Below are 19,660 nucleotides of genomic sequence, written 5' to 3' on the forward strand. Positions count from 1 at the left end.
GAAGATAAGTGGCAACCTGATGATTATTTCATTTATCTCTGTATAAGCCTTCTTTTGGGGACTGAGGGGACCACGAAGGTTTAAGGCGACACCCCCAAAGATGACAAAAACGCACTGGCTGCGGAGATTGTTTCTACTGAAACTTTTATTTATTTATTATTATTTTTTATTTTTTGGCCGCGCCCTGGGGCACGCCGGATCCTAGTTCCCCCACCTGGGATGGAAGCCATGCTCCCTGCATTGGGAGCACAGAGTCTTAACCACAGGACTGCCGGGGAAGTCCCAAAACTTTGATTTAAATAGCACAAATTCGTCACAATTTCAAAAGAACCAGAAATAATTTTTATTGTAAGCACTTAAATCGAAGAACGCTAGAATTACTTCCCGTCCTGAAGGCTGACTGAATTCGGACTAGCAGCCACACTTCAGGATTTACCAGGTAGTTCAATAACGAAAACTTGGAGCTGTTCACACGCGTTTTCCTGCACCAAACGCGGAGGTGTTCATCCACGCCATGTTAATCCCATTAATAAGCGTAATCATCCTATCAGGCTGCAAACTTCACGTATGTAACAGTGACTTTCCTACCGCGTGTCGCCTGCAAGCTACGGATCTCCGTAGCAACTCTAGGCCTTTGGCCGGGTCTTGGGAAAGCTCGGAGTCCCGCCCCGCCCTCCAAAATCAAAGCTGAAGACTGGTTTCCCTCGCTCACCGCGGTCTCCTGCTGCCCTCTGCCGGGGCCCTAGCGTCAGGCTACGGAAGGCGGCCGCGTGGCCGCCGGGGGGCGCCAGGAGGGTGACGTCACCTCTGTGCGCGGCCCCTCGCCGGAAGTCATTCCTGTCCACTTCCGTCCCTCTCTTCTTCTCCAGACCCCAGAGGGAAAGTAAAGGTATCTACAGCGCCCAGTTATAGTCCAGGTTGAGGTCGGTGACTCGCTGCTGGTGTGCTTTTTCTTTTTAGAAGCGGGTCTGGGTGACTGTGCTGTGTAACGGAGTCCCATTCCCGTGCAGCCCCTTGTAGAGTTTCTTTGTGGGAGGAAGAGGGATGGAAGAACCCGTGAAAATACCCGTGGAATTTTTTTTTTTTTTTTTTTTTTTTGCGGTACGCAGGCCTCTCACTGTCGTGGCCTCTCGCGTTGCGGAGCACAGGCTCCGGACGCGCAGGCTCAGCGGCCATGGCTCACTGGCCCAGCCGCTCCGCGGCATGTGGGATCTTCCCGGACCGGGGCACGAACCCGTGTCCCCTGCAGCGACAGGCGGACTCTCAACCCCTGCGCCACCAGGGAAGTCCCCCGTGGAATTTTTGAGTTAAAGACTCAACTGGGTTCGAACCTTGCTTCAACGAGCTAAGTCAAGCTAGTAAGGGAGCTCGGCGCTTTTTCTGAGTTTTGTAATTTTAGGAATGATGCCGACCTTTTAAGTTGTGGGTGTTAAGTAAGATAATGTGTGTGAAGCACTTAGTTCTGGTTTTACAAATTATACTCTTGATTCTGCCGCCTTTACCTCTCATACTCGGGCTTGTACTTGCCATTTTCTTCTCAGTATCTCTGAGAGATGCCTAGTATACAAGAGGTTATGCATCTCACGAGAACATTATGCAGTGTTAGCTGAGATTGAGCTCCTTATTCTGTATTACAAGTCCTGACGTTATTTTGTCCCCCCCCCTTTTATTTTTCCATTTCTAGGAAACGGCTATTTTTCAGCTTTTCTGGAGGAATGCAAAGTTCTCTTTCCTTAAGACAAATGAGGTGAGAAGTTCATTGCTGTAAAGATCTCCCAACTTAGCTCGTTTTGTCAAAAGAAGACTAACTGGAATGTAGAATCCTGGAACCAGTGATTACTCATTTCCATTAAAAGCCCCTTTGTCTGGGGAATTGTGGAGCAGAGGGGCTCGTAAATCTTCCTTTATTCCTTAGACCTCACAAGTTACAGGTACAGAAATGTTCAGTGTATTTCTTAATTTTGGCCTTCAGCTCTTGGAATAGTGGCTTTGGTAATTAAAAACGTCAATTTGAGAGACAGATGGAAATAAGTTATGGAATATTAATTAGTTTTGAAATTTGTAGATTGAAACAGTTGGTACTTCTTGCATTAGGTTGTTTAAGTATTTATTCACCACGCTAGATGTAATAGTATTTTGAATGGAGATTGGATGCTAAAGGAGTTAAATAAATTGATAGTCATCAGGCTTAACTTTTTTTGTGTTGAAAACTGAAAAATAACGGTTATTCTATTTTTCCCCTCTCTGTATATATTAATGTCCCCTCCCCCTTTTTATTTAAGTGTTATTATCCTAGCCACTATGCTGTTAAGCAGGTTGCCACTTAGAATGTCTAGGACATCTTTCTATTGTGTTAGATCTGCCTCATTTTAAAATTTTTATTTATTTATTTATTTATTTTTGGCTGTGTTGGGTCTTCGTTTCTGTGCGAGGGCTTTCTCTAGTTTGCGGTGTGCGGGCCTCTCACCATCGCGGCTTCTCTTGTTGCAGAGCACAGGCTCCAGACGCGCAGGCTCAGTAGTTGTGGCTCACGGACCTAGTTGCTCTGTGGCATGTGTGATCTTCCCAGCCAGGGCTCGAACCCGCGTCCCCTGCATTAGCAGGCAGATTCTCAACCACTGCGCCACCAGAGAAGCCCCTGCCTCATTTTTAAAAGGAGGCTGTGTAGGGGCTTCCCTGGTGGTGCAGTGGTTGAGAGTCTGCCTGCCGATGCAGGGAACACGGGTTCGTGCACCGGTCCGGGAAAATCCCACATGCCGCGGAGTGGCTGGGCCCGTGAGCCATGGCCGCTGAGCCTGCGCGTCCGGAGCCTGTGCTCCGCAACGAGAGAGGCCACAACAGTGAGAGGCCCGCGTACCGCAAAACAAACAAACAAACAAACAAAACACACAAAAAAAGGAGGCTGTGTAGTATTATATTGTATACATGTACCACTATTTATTAATCATTCTACTACTGGTGGCCATTTGGGTTTCTTCTTTTTTGCTGTGGCAAGTAATATTATAATGGTCATCTTTTTTTTTTTTTTTTTAAATAACAAATGTGTATTCTTGTCCTTTATTTCCTTTGGATAATCTCCAAGAAGTAGAAATGCTGGGTTGAAAGATATGATGGATGGTACCAAATTCCTTAACAACAGTAATATTTGAGAATTCTCCCCATTTCTTCATATGTTTACCAACTATTGATACTAGTTACCATTGTTTTTAGGCTTAGCTAAGACTGTTCATACCATTTTGGGGGGGGGGTCAATTTATTGCATTTATAGTATTGTAATCAAAACCAAATTTTTGTTGCTAGTTTTAAGTCCAGTTCAGCTCTTTTTTCCCCTATGTAAATAGAACACTTAGTTTTAGACTCTTAGTAACAAATTACTATAAAACAAATGATTCACTTCAAGTATTTCTTAAGTTAAAGGTTTGTGGGAAGATACTGTTTGAATGGGATCTTGTACTGTGGATAGACATTAGGAGGATAGGCCTTTCTGAAAGAACAGCTTAAAAAAAGGCAGGGAGACAAGAATGGTCAAGGATGTTTAGGACCCGAGATTTGAGAGCCATGGTGCTTTGTTGTGAGGTTGTAGAACAGAAGAGATAGCTAGAAAGGTCAGTCTGAAGATTTTACCTTCTAGGGGAGAGCTACAGAGGTCAGGGAATCAGGGAATGAGGGACTTGATCACATCTTTGTTTTACAGGTGTACTGTGGGGGCAGTTTTGAGTGACTGATGTTAGAGAAGCAAGTTAAGCGGCTGTTATAGTCTGAGAGAATAGCAAAGAGTAGAGTGATTGGATTTCAGAGATACTGAAGAAGCTGAATCTACATGATTTAATGACTGTGGTGTTGAGGAAGAGAAAAAAAAACAAAGCTTACTTTCAGATTTTTTTTATCATGAGTGATTACTGAGTAATAGTGATTTCATTAATCAGAGGAGGGCTGGTTTGGGGGCTGGGAAGGATGCTCAGTTTGGTTTTGGACATATTAAATTGTGTGAAAGATATTTCCATGGAGAATAAATTATACACAAAGACAAAATCCCCCTATGACAGATTCAGGAGAAACCTTAATTTATTCCTCTTTTGTTAAGATATTTGGCATATATTTTTACTCACTTTTAGTTTTTCATCAGTAGAATTTCTTTTGAACTTTCTGTGACTCGTTCAGCCCTGTTTCTCAAGAGTAGAGTGTAGTCTAGAGTAGTAGTCATAGACATTTTTGAACATGTACAATCTTAATAAAAAGGTTTATAAATGTACCTCCAATATAGGTATATTTATTTACTAATTAGTTATATACATGTTTTATAGTACTATTATATTGTATACATTTTTACATGGTGAAACATGTAAAAAGCAGAAATTTTAAAAGGCCAAGACAAATACAAGTTGGAGTTCTACTGTTTTCTTCCTGCGTCCCATTGGATAATCTCTCACCCCTCTTTGGAAAGCACTGGTTTTATCTACAGTTGTCAGTGTTCTGTCCCATGATCCAGTAGAGGTCACCCTGAGCATCTGGAAGAGAGAGCAAGTTGTTGAGCAGGGCAAGGTAAAGCCTTCATTCTTTCGTTAGGAGGATCTTATTTTTAAGTTTCTGTCTTCATGCATTTTTGGAAGAGTATGTAGTTATAGAGTAGTATGTGGTATTATGGAGACATGAAGAATAATGAACTCAGAGTATAGGGCAATCTAAAATGTGCTTTTGCTGTTTGATGTTTACTTTGTGAGTGTTCTGCGTTTTTTTTGAATGTTACTTGAATCTATAGTTTTGGAATCTTTTGTTAATTCTTTGATGATTGGTGGATTATCTGAGTTACAGGAATGTTCCCAGCCTGTAGGCATAATCCAAGTTCTTGTTAGATTGTAGTAATTAAAAGGACAGACACAGAGGAGCTTTTCTTATATGGATCTTGAAAGCAGTATCTCAAGCCCAGAAATGTTCGTGGTGAGTTGGAACCATCTATCTCTATTTTCTATTTTATGCTTAATTAGCAGAGAGGAGAAGGGAAATGCCTCTTTTAAGTGATAAGAGCCTGTTGTAAGTAATTAGGAATCAAGAACTAAGTTTGTCACAGCTGTATAGTCTGAAAAGGAGAAAGTACAGTTAAAAAAGTATTATGTGTTGTTGTATGACTCAGACCACAAACAACTTAGGAACATAAACCATCTGACAAGCTGGATAACAGAAGAAAACTTTTCTGTTGATTTTCTCATAAAATATTTCCTATAAATAGAGGTGCTTTTTTTAGTAGGGACCTATGATTATTATCATGTATAAGTTCATCCATCTTATGCCCTATTTCTAAATGATCAGGAAAATGAGTTATCAAGGTTTGAGTCATTTGATCAAAGTTACATGTGTTGTGACGCAGATGCAGAGAGCCCTGAGTTAGTCTTTTATAAAATGGTGGTGAGGAGAATGGCAAAAGTAACTTTTAAAATGTTTACATCCCATCTCTCTGTATAGTTCCACATGCGGTGGTGGACTGTGTGTATGAAATATCCCAGCTAGATCATTATGAAGATGAAAATTGGTTTGGAGTTGTTGGGTTAACCCAAGAACCAAGGGGACATTAGGGTAAATTGAGTGACATGGAGATTGGGATCAGGAGCTATGTAAGATAAGAATTAAGGTTCTAATGATAGCATGGGTTTAAAGAGTACCATGAATCTAGAAAAAGGTGTTTAAGGTGGAAATTAGGTAGTATAAAGTGTTGGTTTTCAGGGCTAGATTTAGAGGTTTAAAAAAATTTTTTTTTTTTTTTGGCTGTGTTGGGTCTTCCTTGCTGCGCGCGGGCTTTCTCTAGTTGCAGTGAGCGGGGGCTACTCTTCGTTTTGTTGCGTAGGTTTCTCATTGCGGTGGCTTCTCGTTGCGGAGCACGGGCTCTAGGCACGCGGGCTTCAGTAGTTGTGCCTCATGGGCTCTAGAGCGCAGGCTCCTCAGTAGTTGTGGTGCACGGGCTTAGTTGCTCCGCGGCATGTGGGATCTTCCCGGACCAGGGGTAGTACTCATGTTCCCTGCATTGGCAGGCGGATTCATAAACACTGTGCCACCAGGGAAGTCCCCTAGATTTAGAGTTTGATAACCAGGAAGTGAGAACAGAGGCAGAGAAGTCTGGTATCTATGGGCAGAGGCAAGGCCAAAGATCTAGTAACTTAGAAGACAAAGCAGAATTGAAAGCATCAATTAGTAGGAATAAGCCAAAGATTTGGAAACCAGGAAGATAAAGCAGAGATGGAGAGGGGCAATTGGTTTTGGTTAGCCAAGGCAGGCAAGGCCAAATAAAAAGAGGAAGGTAAAGGCAGGAATAATTCTGGGGCAGTGATGATGCTGTACTGCTTTTCTTTATGTTAAGAATAGAAGTGGCCCCTGACCCACAGATAATCAGAAGCAGTGAGCTAGGGAGTGGGAGTGTGGTGGTGGGATTGTTACAACAGCACCAGGAGAGCTGGATCCCTAGGTATTTTCTTACAGAAATGACCATGATACTTACAGGGTCATAATATGGTCTTTTATCTCTTTAACATGTGTGTTTGTATAATATTATATATGTTGTTTTATACAGCATTCCAAAAGGTTTGGGCTACCTGACCATTATGGCACCAAGAAACCTCTTGTATATGAGAAGTAACTTTCTTTTTGGTTCAAGACATTGGATGATCCGATTTTCAGCAGAAATCCTCTTTAAATCAGTTTCATTTAGGCTTTTCAGAATGAAATGTGATAATGCAGACAGTGAACCTTTGGAAAATGAAGAACTGCTGAATAACCTACTTAGTATGGGAGTAGATGTTGACATGGCAAAGAAACGACAGCCTGGAGTTTTTAATAGGAGAGGTACTAATGAGCAGAACCTGAAGACATTCCTTCTGTCTAAAGGAGCTAGCAAAGAAGTGATTGCTAGCATCATATCAAGATATCCACGAGCCATGACACGCACACCTGAAAGTCTTTCAAATCGGTGGGATCTGTGGAGAAGAATTGTGACATCAGACCTTGAAATTGTAGCTGTTTTGGAACGTTCTCCTGAATCCTTTTTTCGGTCCAGTAACAACCTAAACTTAGAGAAAAATATAGAGTTCCTCTACTCAGTTGGATTGACCCGTAAATGCCTTTGTCGATTGTTGACCAGTGCCCCGCGTACCTTCTCCAATAGTCTTGAGCTGAATAAACAGATGGTTGAATTTTTGCAAGAAGTCTGTTTGTCTTTGGGTCACAATGATCCCACAGGTTTTGTCAGGAAGATAATTTTAAAAAACCCTTTCATCTTAATTCAGAGCACCAAACGGGTAAAAACTAATATTGAATTTTTACAGTCAGCTTTCAACTTGAACAATGAGCAGCTGCTTGTTTTGATACATGGTCCAGGAGCTAAAATCCTAGACCTTTCCAATGACTGTATGAGAAGAAACTACACAAATATCAAAGAAAGACTGTTTTCTCTTGGGTGTACTGCAGAAGAGATACGGAAGTTTGTTTTAAGCTGTCCAGATGTGATCTTCTTGGGAGAGAAAAAGTTTAGTGATAAAATAGACTGCCTCATAGAAGAAAAAATTAGCATTTCACAAATAATTGAAAATCCTCAGATTTTGGATTCAAGCATAAGCACTTTAAAAAGTCGAATCAAGGAATTGGTAAATGCTGGCTATAACTTGAGTACGTCAAACATCAGTCTTCTGTCTTGGAGTCAAAAAAGATATAACGCTAAATTGAAAAAGTTAAACACTGGACGGAATGTTGTTCTGGGGAATTAAGCAAAAGTCAGTCTTATAATGTAGTGACATAATTTCATTTTGAACTTGGACCTTTCAAAAAGGAGGTTTGTTTTCTTAACCACATATACGTATATAATGTTTCTTTGGATATTTTAGTTTAAAGGTTCATAAAAACTCATGGTCGGGCTTCCCTGGTGGCGCAGTGGTTGAGAGTCCGCCTGCCGATGCAGGGGACGCGGGTTCGTGCCCCGGCCCTGGAAGATCCCACGTGCTGCGGAGCGGCTGGGCCCGTGAGCCATGGCCGCTGAGCCTGCGCGTCCGGAGCCTGTGCTCCGCAACGGGAGATGCCACAACAGTGAAAGGCCGGCATACCGCAAAAAAAACCCCAAAAACCCCCCAAAAAACTCATGGTCATTATGCCCTGGTATAGTCTTCCCAGCTACCTTTTCTGTAGTTTGAACTAGTACAACACCCAATTTTATGATACAGGCTGTGGCTTTTGTATGAATGGTAGTTGATGAGTGCTATGGCAGAACAATGTGTAAAAAGAAAGTACAAAATAAGCTTTTTTGGTTTCTGTTCAGATTTGAAAATTGACAGATTCATTTAGATAGTTCTATTTCCTATCATGGTTTTGAATGGCAACCTATTTCTCCTATTATTCCACGTATCTGATTACGGTTCATCTTCAAAATAGAGTGTCAGTAAGAATATGACAACAAAAAGGAGGAATTTTTCATCCCAAATTCGACGTACTCTATTTAAACCATTAGTATGCCCCACCACTCCTCCAGTTTAGGCTCAATTTACTATGGGTATATCCTGATTTCTTTGAAGATAAGAGCAACTGTGATAGGCAGAATAATGGTTACCCAAAGATATCAATGTCTTAATTCCCAGAACCTGTGGATATGTTTCGTTACATTATAAAAGGACTTTGCAGATGTGATTAAGTTAAGGACCTTAATTTGAGGTCCTGAGTTGGGGAGGTTTTCCTGGATTATCTGGGTGGGCCCAGTATAATCATAAGGGTCCTTAAAAGTGGAAGAGGGAGGTAAAAGAAGAGGTCAGAGTGATGCAGTGTAAGAAGGACTTGACCCACTTTTACTGGCTTTGAAGGAGGAAGTGGACATGAACCAAGGAATGCAGGTAGCCTCTAGAAAATGGAAAAGGCAAGGAAGCATTCCTCCCTAGTGCCTCAGAAAGGAACGCAGCCGTGCTGAGACCTTGAATTTAGCCCAATGAGACCCATGTCAGACTTCAGACCTACAGAACCAAAAGATAATAAACTGGTGTTGTTTTAAGCCACTGAGTTTGTGATAATTTGTTACAGCAGCAAACAGACTGATATAACAACTAAATAGATGATTAGTTGCATTTTAGATGAAGAAGTGTACCTTTAGTATAGTATCTGTATTTCTTCCTCTTATACTTTTTTTATCCACCTATCTTTCTGGAATGGCTAATAAGTTAGTGTTTGTAGTTTCCTCTAAATGTATGGATAAAAAACTAAATGTAAGTAATAAAATCTAAATAAAGGAATACTTTTGCCTAATGAGTGTAGTTTAAAGAAATAATGATGGTTTCTGTATATTTATATTTTGTTGGTGTTTCTATTAATACAAAGAACCAAGAATTATTAGAGGTGTTGACTTAAAAACTGACAAACAGATGACATCTGTATCTTGAAGACATTCACAGTCTAGCTCTGACATAAACTGAAAGAGAAGGAACAAATTATATGACATTAATTAGTTTTAATTGCTCTCCAGAGGCATTTGTTTTCTAGATGTGGATTTTGAATTTAACAATGATGCTAACCTTTTCAGCCTTTTTTTTTCTTTTATTAAAGTACATATAGTTGATTTACAGTATTGTGTTTCAGGTGTATGGCATAGTGATTCAGTATTATTTTTGCAGATTATACTCCATTATAGGTATATATAAGATAGGTACATACACCCCCCCCCCAAGATAATGGGTATAATTCCCTGTGTTAAGCCTTATTTCTTGTCATTGATGCCTCAAAAAAACTTACTCCCACCAGTGATAGAAACCAAATGCCTGTTTTTTCAAGGCCATTTGTATGTCAGTGATCTCTTATATTTCCAATAAACTATTTGATGGCAAACATGGCATAATTTAGAAAGCATGGACTGTATAGAGACATTTCTTTAGAGTAGTATATCTGGGTACTATTCCTGACCAGCTCTGTAACTTTGTATAAATATTTTAATTTTGCTGAACTTGTTTTCTTATCTATAAGATGAAAAATTGACCTCACAGAGTTGTTAAGAATCAGATGATATAGGGTCTCTAAGGTTTCTTGCACATAGTAACTTTTCAATGGTAGCCATAATAAATACGGTACTATTTTTAACAACAGCTTTATCAATGTATAATTCATATACCATACAATTCAATTTAAAGTATGCAATTCAATTTTTAAAAATACTCATAGCGCTGTGTAATAATCACCACAATCTAACTTTAAAATGTGTTTGTGCCCTTTAAAAGAAACCCTTTACCCATTAGCAGTCAATCTCCATTATCCCCCTCCTACTTTCCTAGCCCTAAGCAACCACTGATCTACTTGCTGTCTATAGGATTGCCTATTCTGAATGTTTCATATAAATGGAAGCATACAATTTGTGGTCTTTTGTGACTGGCTTCTTTCACTTAGCATAATGTTTCTAAGGTTCATTTTGTACCATGTATCAGTATTTCATTCATTTATGTTGCCAAATAATATTCTGTTGTCTGGGTACAGTAGTAGTATTGGGAGTAAATTTTATTGTTATGGCTTAAGGTCCCGAGATGGGGAGGTTGTCCCAGATTATCTGGCTGGGCTGAGTGTAATCAAAGGGGTCCTTAAAAGTCAAAGAGGGAGGTAAGAGAGGAGGTCAGAGTGATATGATGTAAGGACTTGATGCACTTTTACTGGCTTTGAAGGAGGAAGGGGACATGAACCCCCTTAATTCCTTAAGTCTTCTGAGTTGTATGGGAATACTTTCTGAGGTATTGCTTTGAAATCTAACAAGTTTATAAGGAACGTGAAGGAGGTGGGCAGAGGAAATAAAAGTTTATTGGCATCAGCTGGTCATGAGGATTGTACCTGGGCTGATGAGATGATACAGCAACAGTTGCCAATGGCCAAGGAGGATGTGGGATGCACAGAAGTAAAATACAGTACTTATTTGGGGGGGTTGGGGAGGGACAGCTTCCTTTGTATTCTTTGTAGAAACAAATGGCTAATGCCTGTCAGGCAAGATTAACATTATATATGTATATACACACAAACATATAATTGTTTTTGAAGTATAGTTAATTTACGATCTTTTGTTAGTTTCTGGTGTACAGCAAAGTGATTCAGAATATATACCTTTTTCAGATTCTTTTCCATTAGAGTTTATTACAAGATAATTGAATATAGTTCCCTGTGCTATACAGTAGGACCTTGTTTATTTTTTATGTAATAGCTTACAACATGTCATATTTTAGGTTTGAGTCTGATTGAAGTAGAGTCAGTTCTTTTGAAAAATTGAGTTATAGACATATCTCGGAGATTATTGTAGAGATTATTGTGGGTTCAGTTACAGATCACTTCAATAAAGTGAATGTTGCAATAAAGTGAGTCACATGGAATGTCTTGGTTTCCCAGTGCGTATGAAAATTGTTTATACTGTAGTCCGTTAAGTGTGCAATAGCATACTGTCTAAAAAAGCAATACAAACCTTAATTAAAAATACTTAATTGCTAAAAAATGCTAACTATCATCTGAGGCGTCGGTGAGTCATAATCTTCTTGCTAGTGGAGCGTCCTGCCAGGATGTTGATGACTGCTGACTGATCAGGATGGTGGTTGCTGAAGGTTGGGGTGGCTGTGGACATTTCTTAAAACAAGACAACAGTGAAGTTTAGTGCGTGAATTGACTCTTCCTTTCATGAATGATTTCTCTGTAGCATGTAATGCTGTTTGACAGTATTTTACCCACAGTAGAACTTCTTTAAAAATTGGGGTCAATCCTCTCCAGCCCTGCTACTGTGTTATCAACTAAGTTTATGTAATAGTCTAAATCATTTGATGTTATTTCAACAGTCTTCACAGTATCTTCACCAGGAATAGTTTCCATCTCAGGAAGCCCCGTTCTTTGCTCATCCATAAGAAGCAACTTCTCATCCTTTAAAGTTTTATCATGAAATTACAGCAATTCAGTCACATCTTCAGGCTTCACTTTAATTGTAGTTTCCTCCCTCTTTCTACCACATTTACAGTTCCTTCCTCCACTGATGTCTTGAACCGCCCCCCCGACCAAAGTCATCCATGAGGGCTGGATTCAACTTTTTCCGAACTCCTATTACTGTTGATATTTTGACTTCGTCGCATGAATCACGAAGTTTCTTTTTTTTTTAATTTTTAAATTAAAAAAAATTTTTTACAAAGGTTCTTAGTGGCATCTAGAATGGTGAATCCTTAATACTCTGTAATAAACCGTATGGAAAAGAATATGAAAAAGAACATATTCAACTGTACTTCAATTAAAAAAAAAAAGGGATGGTGAATCTTTTCCAGAAGGTATTCAATTTACTTTGCCCAGATCCATCAGAGGAATCACAATCTATGGCAGCTATAGCCTTATAAAATGTCTTTCATAAATAATAAGACTTGAAACTACTCCTTGATCCACGGGCTGCAGAACAGATGTTGTGTTAGCAGGCATGAAAACAACATTAATCTGTGCATCTCCATCAGAGCTCTTGGGTGACCAGACGCGTTGTCAATGAGCAGTAATATTTTGAAAGGAATCTTTTCTCCTGAGCAGTAGGTGGGCTTAAAGTATTCAGTAGATCATGTTGTTAACAGATGCACTGTCACCTAAGCTTTGTTGTTCCATTTATTAGAGCACAGGCAGAGTAGATTGAGCATAATTCTGAAGAGCCCTAAGATTTCTGGAATGATAAATGAGCATTGGCTTCAACTTCAAGTCATCATCTGCATGATCCCCCCAAAAAAAGAATCAGCCTGTCTCTCTTGAAGCTTTGAAGCCAGGCATTGACTTCTCCTCTCTAGCTATGAAAATCCTAGAATGCATCTTCTTCCAATAGAAGGCTGTTCCATCTACATTGAAAATCTGTTGTTTAGTGCAGTCACCTTCATTAACCGTCTTAACTAGATCTTCTGCATAACTTGCTGCAGCTTCTATTCAGTACATCAGCTCTTGCTGCTTCACCTTACGCTTTTATGTTATGGAGATGGCTTTTTTCCTTAAACCTCATGAACCAACCCTTGCTAACTTCTAACTTTTCTTCTGCAGCTTCCTCACCTCTCTCAGCCTTCATAGAATTGAAGAGAGTTAGGGCCTTGCTCTGGATTAGGCTTTGGCTTAAGGGAATGTTGTGGCTGGTTTGATCTTCTATCCAGACCACTAAAACTTTCTCCATATCAACAATAAGGCTGTTTCACTTTCTTATCCTTTGTGTGTTCACTGGAGTAGCACATTTAATTGCCTTCAAGAACATTTCCTTTGCATTCATAGCTTGGCTGTTTGGTGCAAGAGGCTAAGCTTTCCGTCTGTCTTGGTTTTCCAAGTCACTAAGCTTCTGATTTAAAGTGAGAGACGTGTGACTCTTCCTTTCACTTGAATACGTAGAGGCCTTTGTTGGGTTATTAACTGGCCTAATTTCAATACTGTTGTGTCTCAGGGAATAGGGAGGCCTGAGGAGAGGGAAAGAGAAGGGGTGTCAGCTGGTTGGTGGAGCAGTCAGAACACACACAACATTTATCAGTTAAGTTCACCATCTAATATGGGCATGGTTCATGACACCACAAAACAATTACGATAGTAACATCAAAGATCACTGATCACAGATCACCATAACAAATAAAATAATAATGAAAAATTTCGAAATACTTCAAGAATTACCAAAATGAGACACAGAGACACGGAGTGAGCAAATGCCATTGGAAAAATAACACCAAGAGGGCAGTTGCCCCCTGCTTGGTCTTGCTACCCCACGAGTACAGATAAATTTAGACTTTGGCCCTTTTCCACAAGAGAACAAGGCCTCTGATGAAGTTCCATGCCCCGTGGAGAACTGGTGTGTTTCTTTGATTAGTAAGCTGGATTTAGTCTCTAGGCAACCACACACAGCCTCCTTTTCTAAGGAAAGTAGGATATGTGGACCCAAGTTAGAGGCATTCCTTCCTTTTTGCTTTCCTGCAGCAAGTGAGTACTGATTTTCATGTTACACTCTGAGCATTACCTGAAGGGTCTATAGCAAAATTAATGCACTTGGGTCAGCATTATTCCTCCCTGCATATGGGATTGTATCTCTTCAGACTTGCTCAGCTTCTTCAGAGTACCTTTTTCTCCTGACCAAAGCTATATGACTGCATTTCATGTAAGCATGATACACGTAGCTGAAGCTTGTTAATTTAGCTAAATGTGATAATTATTAACAGAATTAAAGTTTATCTGTGTGTATGATAAAATAATTAGTTAAAAATTATATAAATTATGTATTTAATTGACAAGTAAAGGTAATTAATAACTGATAAAAGAATTAAAACTAAGTCCTAGTCACCCTGTGTTTACGTGTGTACAGAAGTTCATGTACTGCAGGGAGGACTGTAGACAGCAGTTTGGTTTATACAGTTTTCTAATGTCAGCTATAAGTCTGGCTGATAATTCAAACTAAGCAAAGAATCCTTTAAATACCAAGGGAGTTAGCAGGGGATCATTTTATCTGTAGGTTCTGTCAGCCTCAAGCTGGAAGAAATAAACTGATACTCTTGTATACAGGTTTTTCCCTGATAGTTTAATGTCTGTTTAAAAGTGTACACAAGCTGTACTCCTTGAATGGTTATTCATTCCTTGTAAGCAAATATTACTGTTCAATTGTCTCAGACAGTTCCAAAATGATATGATTAGGGCACTTTTTGCATTTTAACCTAGGTTTGTAGTTCTCTTCTTGTTTGTTACACAATCTTAATGCTTAAAAATATTATGCAGCCATGTCTTTGAACTTTTTCAGTTATACTACCAGATCATCTGTTCTTGTTTAATTTTCATCTTTAAACTTGTGTAGTATTTGTTATGTGTCTCTACGAAAAACCCAGCATAAGGTGGTATGGTCTCCATGTGATTGCAGTTGATATAGTTTGTTAACTTTCATTCTTTTCGGACTTGAGGATTTTTTTGTTTGTTTGCTTGTTTGTTTTTAATAAAGCTTTTAATGGTGACATCTGAAGGGAGGGAATCAGATTTTGTTGTAAGACTAAACGTTATATAACAAATAGGCACATTATAAACCATCGTGGTTTCTTTTTTGTTTAGAAGACATTGCACATACAAATGTGTATGCTCCTGGGTCTCCCATGGCATTTAACGTAGCAGTTTTGGTGACCTCACCCACTTAACTATCACTGGGTGAACAATTCTAGTTTTGAGGATCAGTGTGTAAGGGAGAATGATAGAATTAGAAATAAATTTAAAATGCCTTTAGTATAAAGCACCATGTGTACAATGCATGCCCTACCTGTTATGGTAGCCACAAAAGATGTTGAAACCTCTGCAGTTAAATGCTATCTTTCATGTCTTTATTGTCTGAAATCATGCCTTCATCAAGTTGAATTCTGGTCCACACTCTACCTGACATTTGAAAACTTAACAACAAACTCTAGAACAGAATTGTCATCATGTAGGGAAGGTCGTTTTTCCCCCTCCTGCCTCTGCAGCTGAAGTTAATACTTACTTAGATAAGTTTTGCTTTGTACTTCTCTACATTCTTCCCTAGCGTCAGTGAGCAAAGGAGTCCCTTGGGTAATGGCTTGACCAACTAGGTCCTTCAGAAACCCAAGTTACCCCTTTCTCCTTTCATTTCCCAATCAAACTGATATTTATATAGTTACTGCAGTCTGAGTCTCTGCCAAAATTGAGGCCCTTGGGAGCCTGGAAGAGTGCAGTAGTAGCTTTGACAGTTTATTGGTTTGTTTATAAAAATAACATTTTTCCCTGATTGCGTATTAATCATATAATTACACAGTGTTGGAAAATGTAGAAAAGCAGACACACAAAAAGTACCTATACTCCTCATACCCCAGAAATAGCACTTGTTAAACTTTCTAGTCTTTTCTTTCTTATGCATATGCATTATGTGTGAAAGATAAATATAATCTGTTTTCTAGCTAAAATTAATAACTTTTTCAACACATATTTGCTGAATACCAATTATGTACTGTTGTGTTTGACACTGGATTATTATCATTGTTTTAAACCTATTTTTATAAACATACTGTGAGCAGTCTCCCATATCACATGCCATTTATGACCTGTTTTTAGATATATTTGAGACTTGACAATCCTGCTCCACTGTGGTTAAGGGAATATGCCATTTGAGAGCTATAGGGAAGAGAACTGGCCTCCAAGGAGGCCTGGTCTGAGTTTATCAGGTCACCATATTATATTATGCTCAGAGCTTCATGAGGGAATCCCATATTGTTTCCACTCAATATGTCCACTCAATATGACAGAAGTTACAGAAGTTTCCTACCAAGGACTGGTAGGAAAACAAGAGGAGTACTTGGGGAGGTATGATTTGAGATTCATCTTCAAATCATATGTTAAATTAATATTCTGATAAAATAATGATTAGATCTCTTGGCCAATACTGAACTATTTAGAAACAAAAGATATTAGAATACTTCTAGATCATATATTCGAATCTAATTCTCCCAAAGATGATCCAGAATTGAAGCTTCTAGTATCAATTAACTTTAATTTTGACATATTCTTCTCTAGGCAATTCTTGGATCCATTTTTTTTTTAACCTCTAACCTTTTCATCTCTAACCAATCCCTACTCTTAGATTTTCTATACACTGCCCCTAAAATAAATTCCTTGACCAACACTGGGTCTGCACTGGTAGGTTGAACAGACCTGGCCCCATCCGTCATGGGGTTTACAGTCTAGCAGAGGAAGAGAGACAAACCATTAAGCATACAAATAACTAACTGTAAATTGAGAAAAGTGAAGGAAACAGAGTTCTTGGATGGAGAGTAAAGGGCAGAAACCTTTAGACTGATCAGGGAGGGCCACTTAGGGAACTAATGTATAAGGTGAGACTTGAATGAGATGGAGACAGCCAAAAAGCCACACAGAACATTCCAGGCATAGGGAACGGTTGATGTGACGGCCCTGGTGGGTATAAAGATAGTATGTCTTAGGAACTGAAGGATGCCAGGTGCTGCTGGAGAATAGTGAGTGCCTACTGTGTGGCTTTAGAAGACATGATAGTGATGGGCAGACACATGGAAAGCTACAATCATATCATATGCAGGGCCTCAAAGTCCATGATAGGAAACTTGGATTTTAAGGACAATGAGAAACCATTGAGAGATATTAAGAAAGTAAGAAATATAATAAGACATATTTTAAAAGGATTTCTAAATTTAAAGAGAATCAGTTAGAATGGGACAGTTGAAGAAGCATGAAGATTAATAAGAAGACCATTGTAGTAGTTCAGGCAAGAAAGGGTGGTGACTTGGGTGAAGGTGGTGACAGTAGATTTGGAAGGTTTTGATGGATATACTCTATAGCAACACTGTCCAATAGAAATATAATGTGAACCACAAATATATATTTAAAACTTTCTCATGACCATATTAAAAAAGTAAAAGGAAATAGGAAATTAATTTTAATAATGTATTTTATCTAACCCAATATATCCAAAATATTACTACTTTAACACATAATCAATATAAAAATTATTAGTGAGATATTTGCCGTTCTTTTTTTGTACTAAGTCTTCAAAATCTGATGTGTATTTTATACTTAAAGCACATCTCAGTTTGGACCAGCCCCATTTCAAGTGTTCAGTGGCCACATGTGGCTGACAGCCAATATTAGATAATACAGCTGTATAGAATTGGACGGTGGATTGGATGTAAGGAATTAGGGAGAAGGGGGGATTCTAGGATAACCCTGTGATTTCTAGTCTGAACGATGGATATGTGGTAGTATCTTTCGAGATGGAACTAAGTTGGGGGGAAGAAAGGGTTTAAGATAGAAGGAATAAAGAATTCAGTTTTAGTCATGTTAAACTTGAGATGTAGATGCAACCTTGTCACCCCCGTGGATTGGCTGGAAGTGAGCTGGCACTACTGGCTCCTTTTTCCCCTGGTGGGAGAGGCAGCACTTTACTACCCCTATTCCGAAGAACACCAGATGTCATCAGGATTTTTCCCAGTACTGGCAGACACCTTTCTTGAGAACCGGGTGCCCCAAATATAGGGCTTGCACCCACAGAACCTAGTGCAACAGTGGAAGGGGGCAGGCTTGCTCTGTTGGAGGATATATCCATGGTATGTTCAGTTGCTCGCTGGCCCAAGCAGTCCTCCCCACAGAATGGCTAGAGGACAAGGGAATCATGCAACTTGCAGACTTTCTGCCTGTGAATTAGTTCCATTGTACTCCAAGTGATGCTTACTGGTGTTTATCAGAAGGCCTCTACTAGACAAGATGCTGGAGGGAAAATCCAAGCAAGCATGCCAGATAAGCTATTTGAATATATGAGTGGAGCTTGAAGGAGAATTAATTTTTTCCTTTTTTGCAACTTTATTGGGATCAATGACATACAAATAATATTTAAATCCTTGATAATGATTTAAAGGAGCAGCAGAGAAGGGAGTGTGAAACCCAGCCTGAGGTTCTCCAGCATTTTGAGATAGGGTGGAAAAAAACTAAGGCTGCATGGAGTCATGGAATCTAGAAGAGAATATTTCAAGAAGGTGGCAGTTGTCAGCTGTGGTGATGCTGTGGTGAAAGGCCCAATAGGAGTTCTTTAGAGGTTTCACTGTTGCCCTCTGATGATATGCAAGCCTCTGACCTTCAAAGCCCTCCACCAACTGCTGCTTATCCTCGGCTTTGCCTATGCTTTTTTGATTTTGTTTCCCTTTTTTGATTTTTTTTCCCTAAGTCTGTTTTTGTGTTTTCCCCACCTCTAGTTCCAGTATCCAGTGCTTTTTGTGTTTTTTAACCTTCAGTCCTTACCTCAGTTGTTTCATGTGGTTTGCTATATGGTACACATCTGTTATACTTATTTGGATACCTACATTGATTATATTTTTGATGTCCAAGGGTAAGAACTTTGAATTTAAGACATATCTGTTCGAATATACACTTATCATTAACTGTAATGCTTCTATTCACTTCTAGATGTCAAATGTTAATCTCAACTCATAAGGTATTTATTAATCATAAAAAATAGTAAATTAATAATAATAAGGGTTGACAAAATTAGACTAGCAACTTAGTGCCAATGCTATTTTTTAGACCAGTGCTACCCAATAGAACCTTCTGCAATGATGGAAATTTCTCTATCTGTTCTATCCAATAGGCACTGCCTCATGTGGCTATTGAGTATTTGAAATGTGGCTAGAGAGACTGAGGAACTGAATTTTATTTTTACAAACGTTTTAATTAATTAAAATGTAAATTTAATTAGTGCATATGGCTAGTGGCTACCATATTGGAGAATGCAACTTTGGACCATATGTTCTGCTAATAAAGCCTCTCTATTGCTTGAATTTGGGCATGCTATTCTCATGCAATGCCTGGTAACCATCTGCAGACAACATAAGCAAGCCTATTTTTTTTTTTTTAGGTCCTTTGTAGCTGTGAGATTTTTTCATTCTATTAGTGAGGTGGCCCTTGAAATTTTTGTGTTCAGTTTCATATATGTCTTTTCCATCTGAAAGTCTGCATAGGAACCACCTGGAACAATGGTTCTAAAACATGGTTGATCAGATCTTTACAATCATCCAGTGAGCTGTTGCCTTTACTTAAAGTTTTTTTCTAGAAACTTACCAGTTATTTCCCTACCACAGGGAATTTTTCACAATCTGTGCCCCTCCATAGGCTCTCACTTTCTGTCTGTATGGCTCAGCTTTCT

The 19,660-nt window shown here is 39.1% G+C and overlaps 1 protein-coding gene across 2 annotated transcripts in view; it reads left to right on the forward strand.

The window, feature by feature from the left end:
- Nucleotides 1–849: 849 nt before the first annotated feature.
- MTERF1 (mitochondrial transcription termination factor 1) overlaps nucleotides 850–19,660 on the forward strand; it is a 462,335-nt gene continuing 443,524 nt past the window's right edge. Inside the window, exons 1-3 of one of the 2 annotated variants that reach the window (XM_082631825.1) lie at nucleotides 850–923; nucleotides 1,685–1,747; nucleotides 6,560–9,274. In XM_082631825.1, the coding sequence (XP_082487951.1) occupies nucleotides 1,716–1,747; nucleotides 6,560–7,748 (1,221 nt within the window). In that variant the 5' untranslated portion in view covers nucleotides 850–923; nucleotides 1,685–1,715 and the 3' untranslated portion in view covers nucleotides 7,749–9,274. Of the gene's footprint in view, nucleotides 924–1,684; nucleotides 1,748–6,559; nucleotides 9,275–19,660 lie in introns of those variants that run through there. The other variant, XR_014294933.1, reaches the window with a different exon arrangement.

The sequence above is a fragment of the Mesoplodon mirus genome, assembly GCF_964341445.2.
Source record: "Mesoplodon mirus genome assembly, chromosome: 9".
Lineage (NCBI taxonomy): Eukaryota > Metazoa > Chordata > Mammalia > Artiodactyla > Ziphiidae > Mesoplodon > Mesoplodon mirus.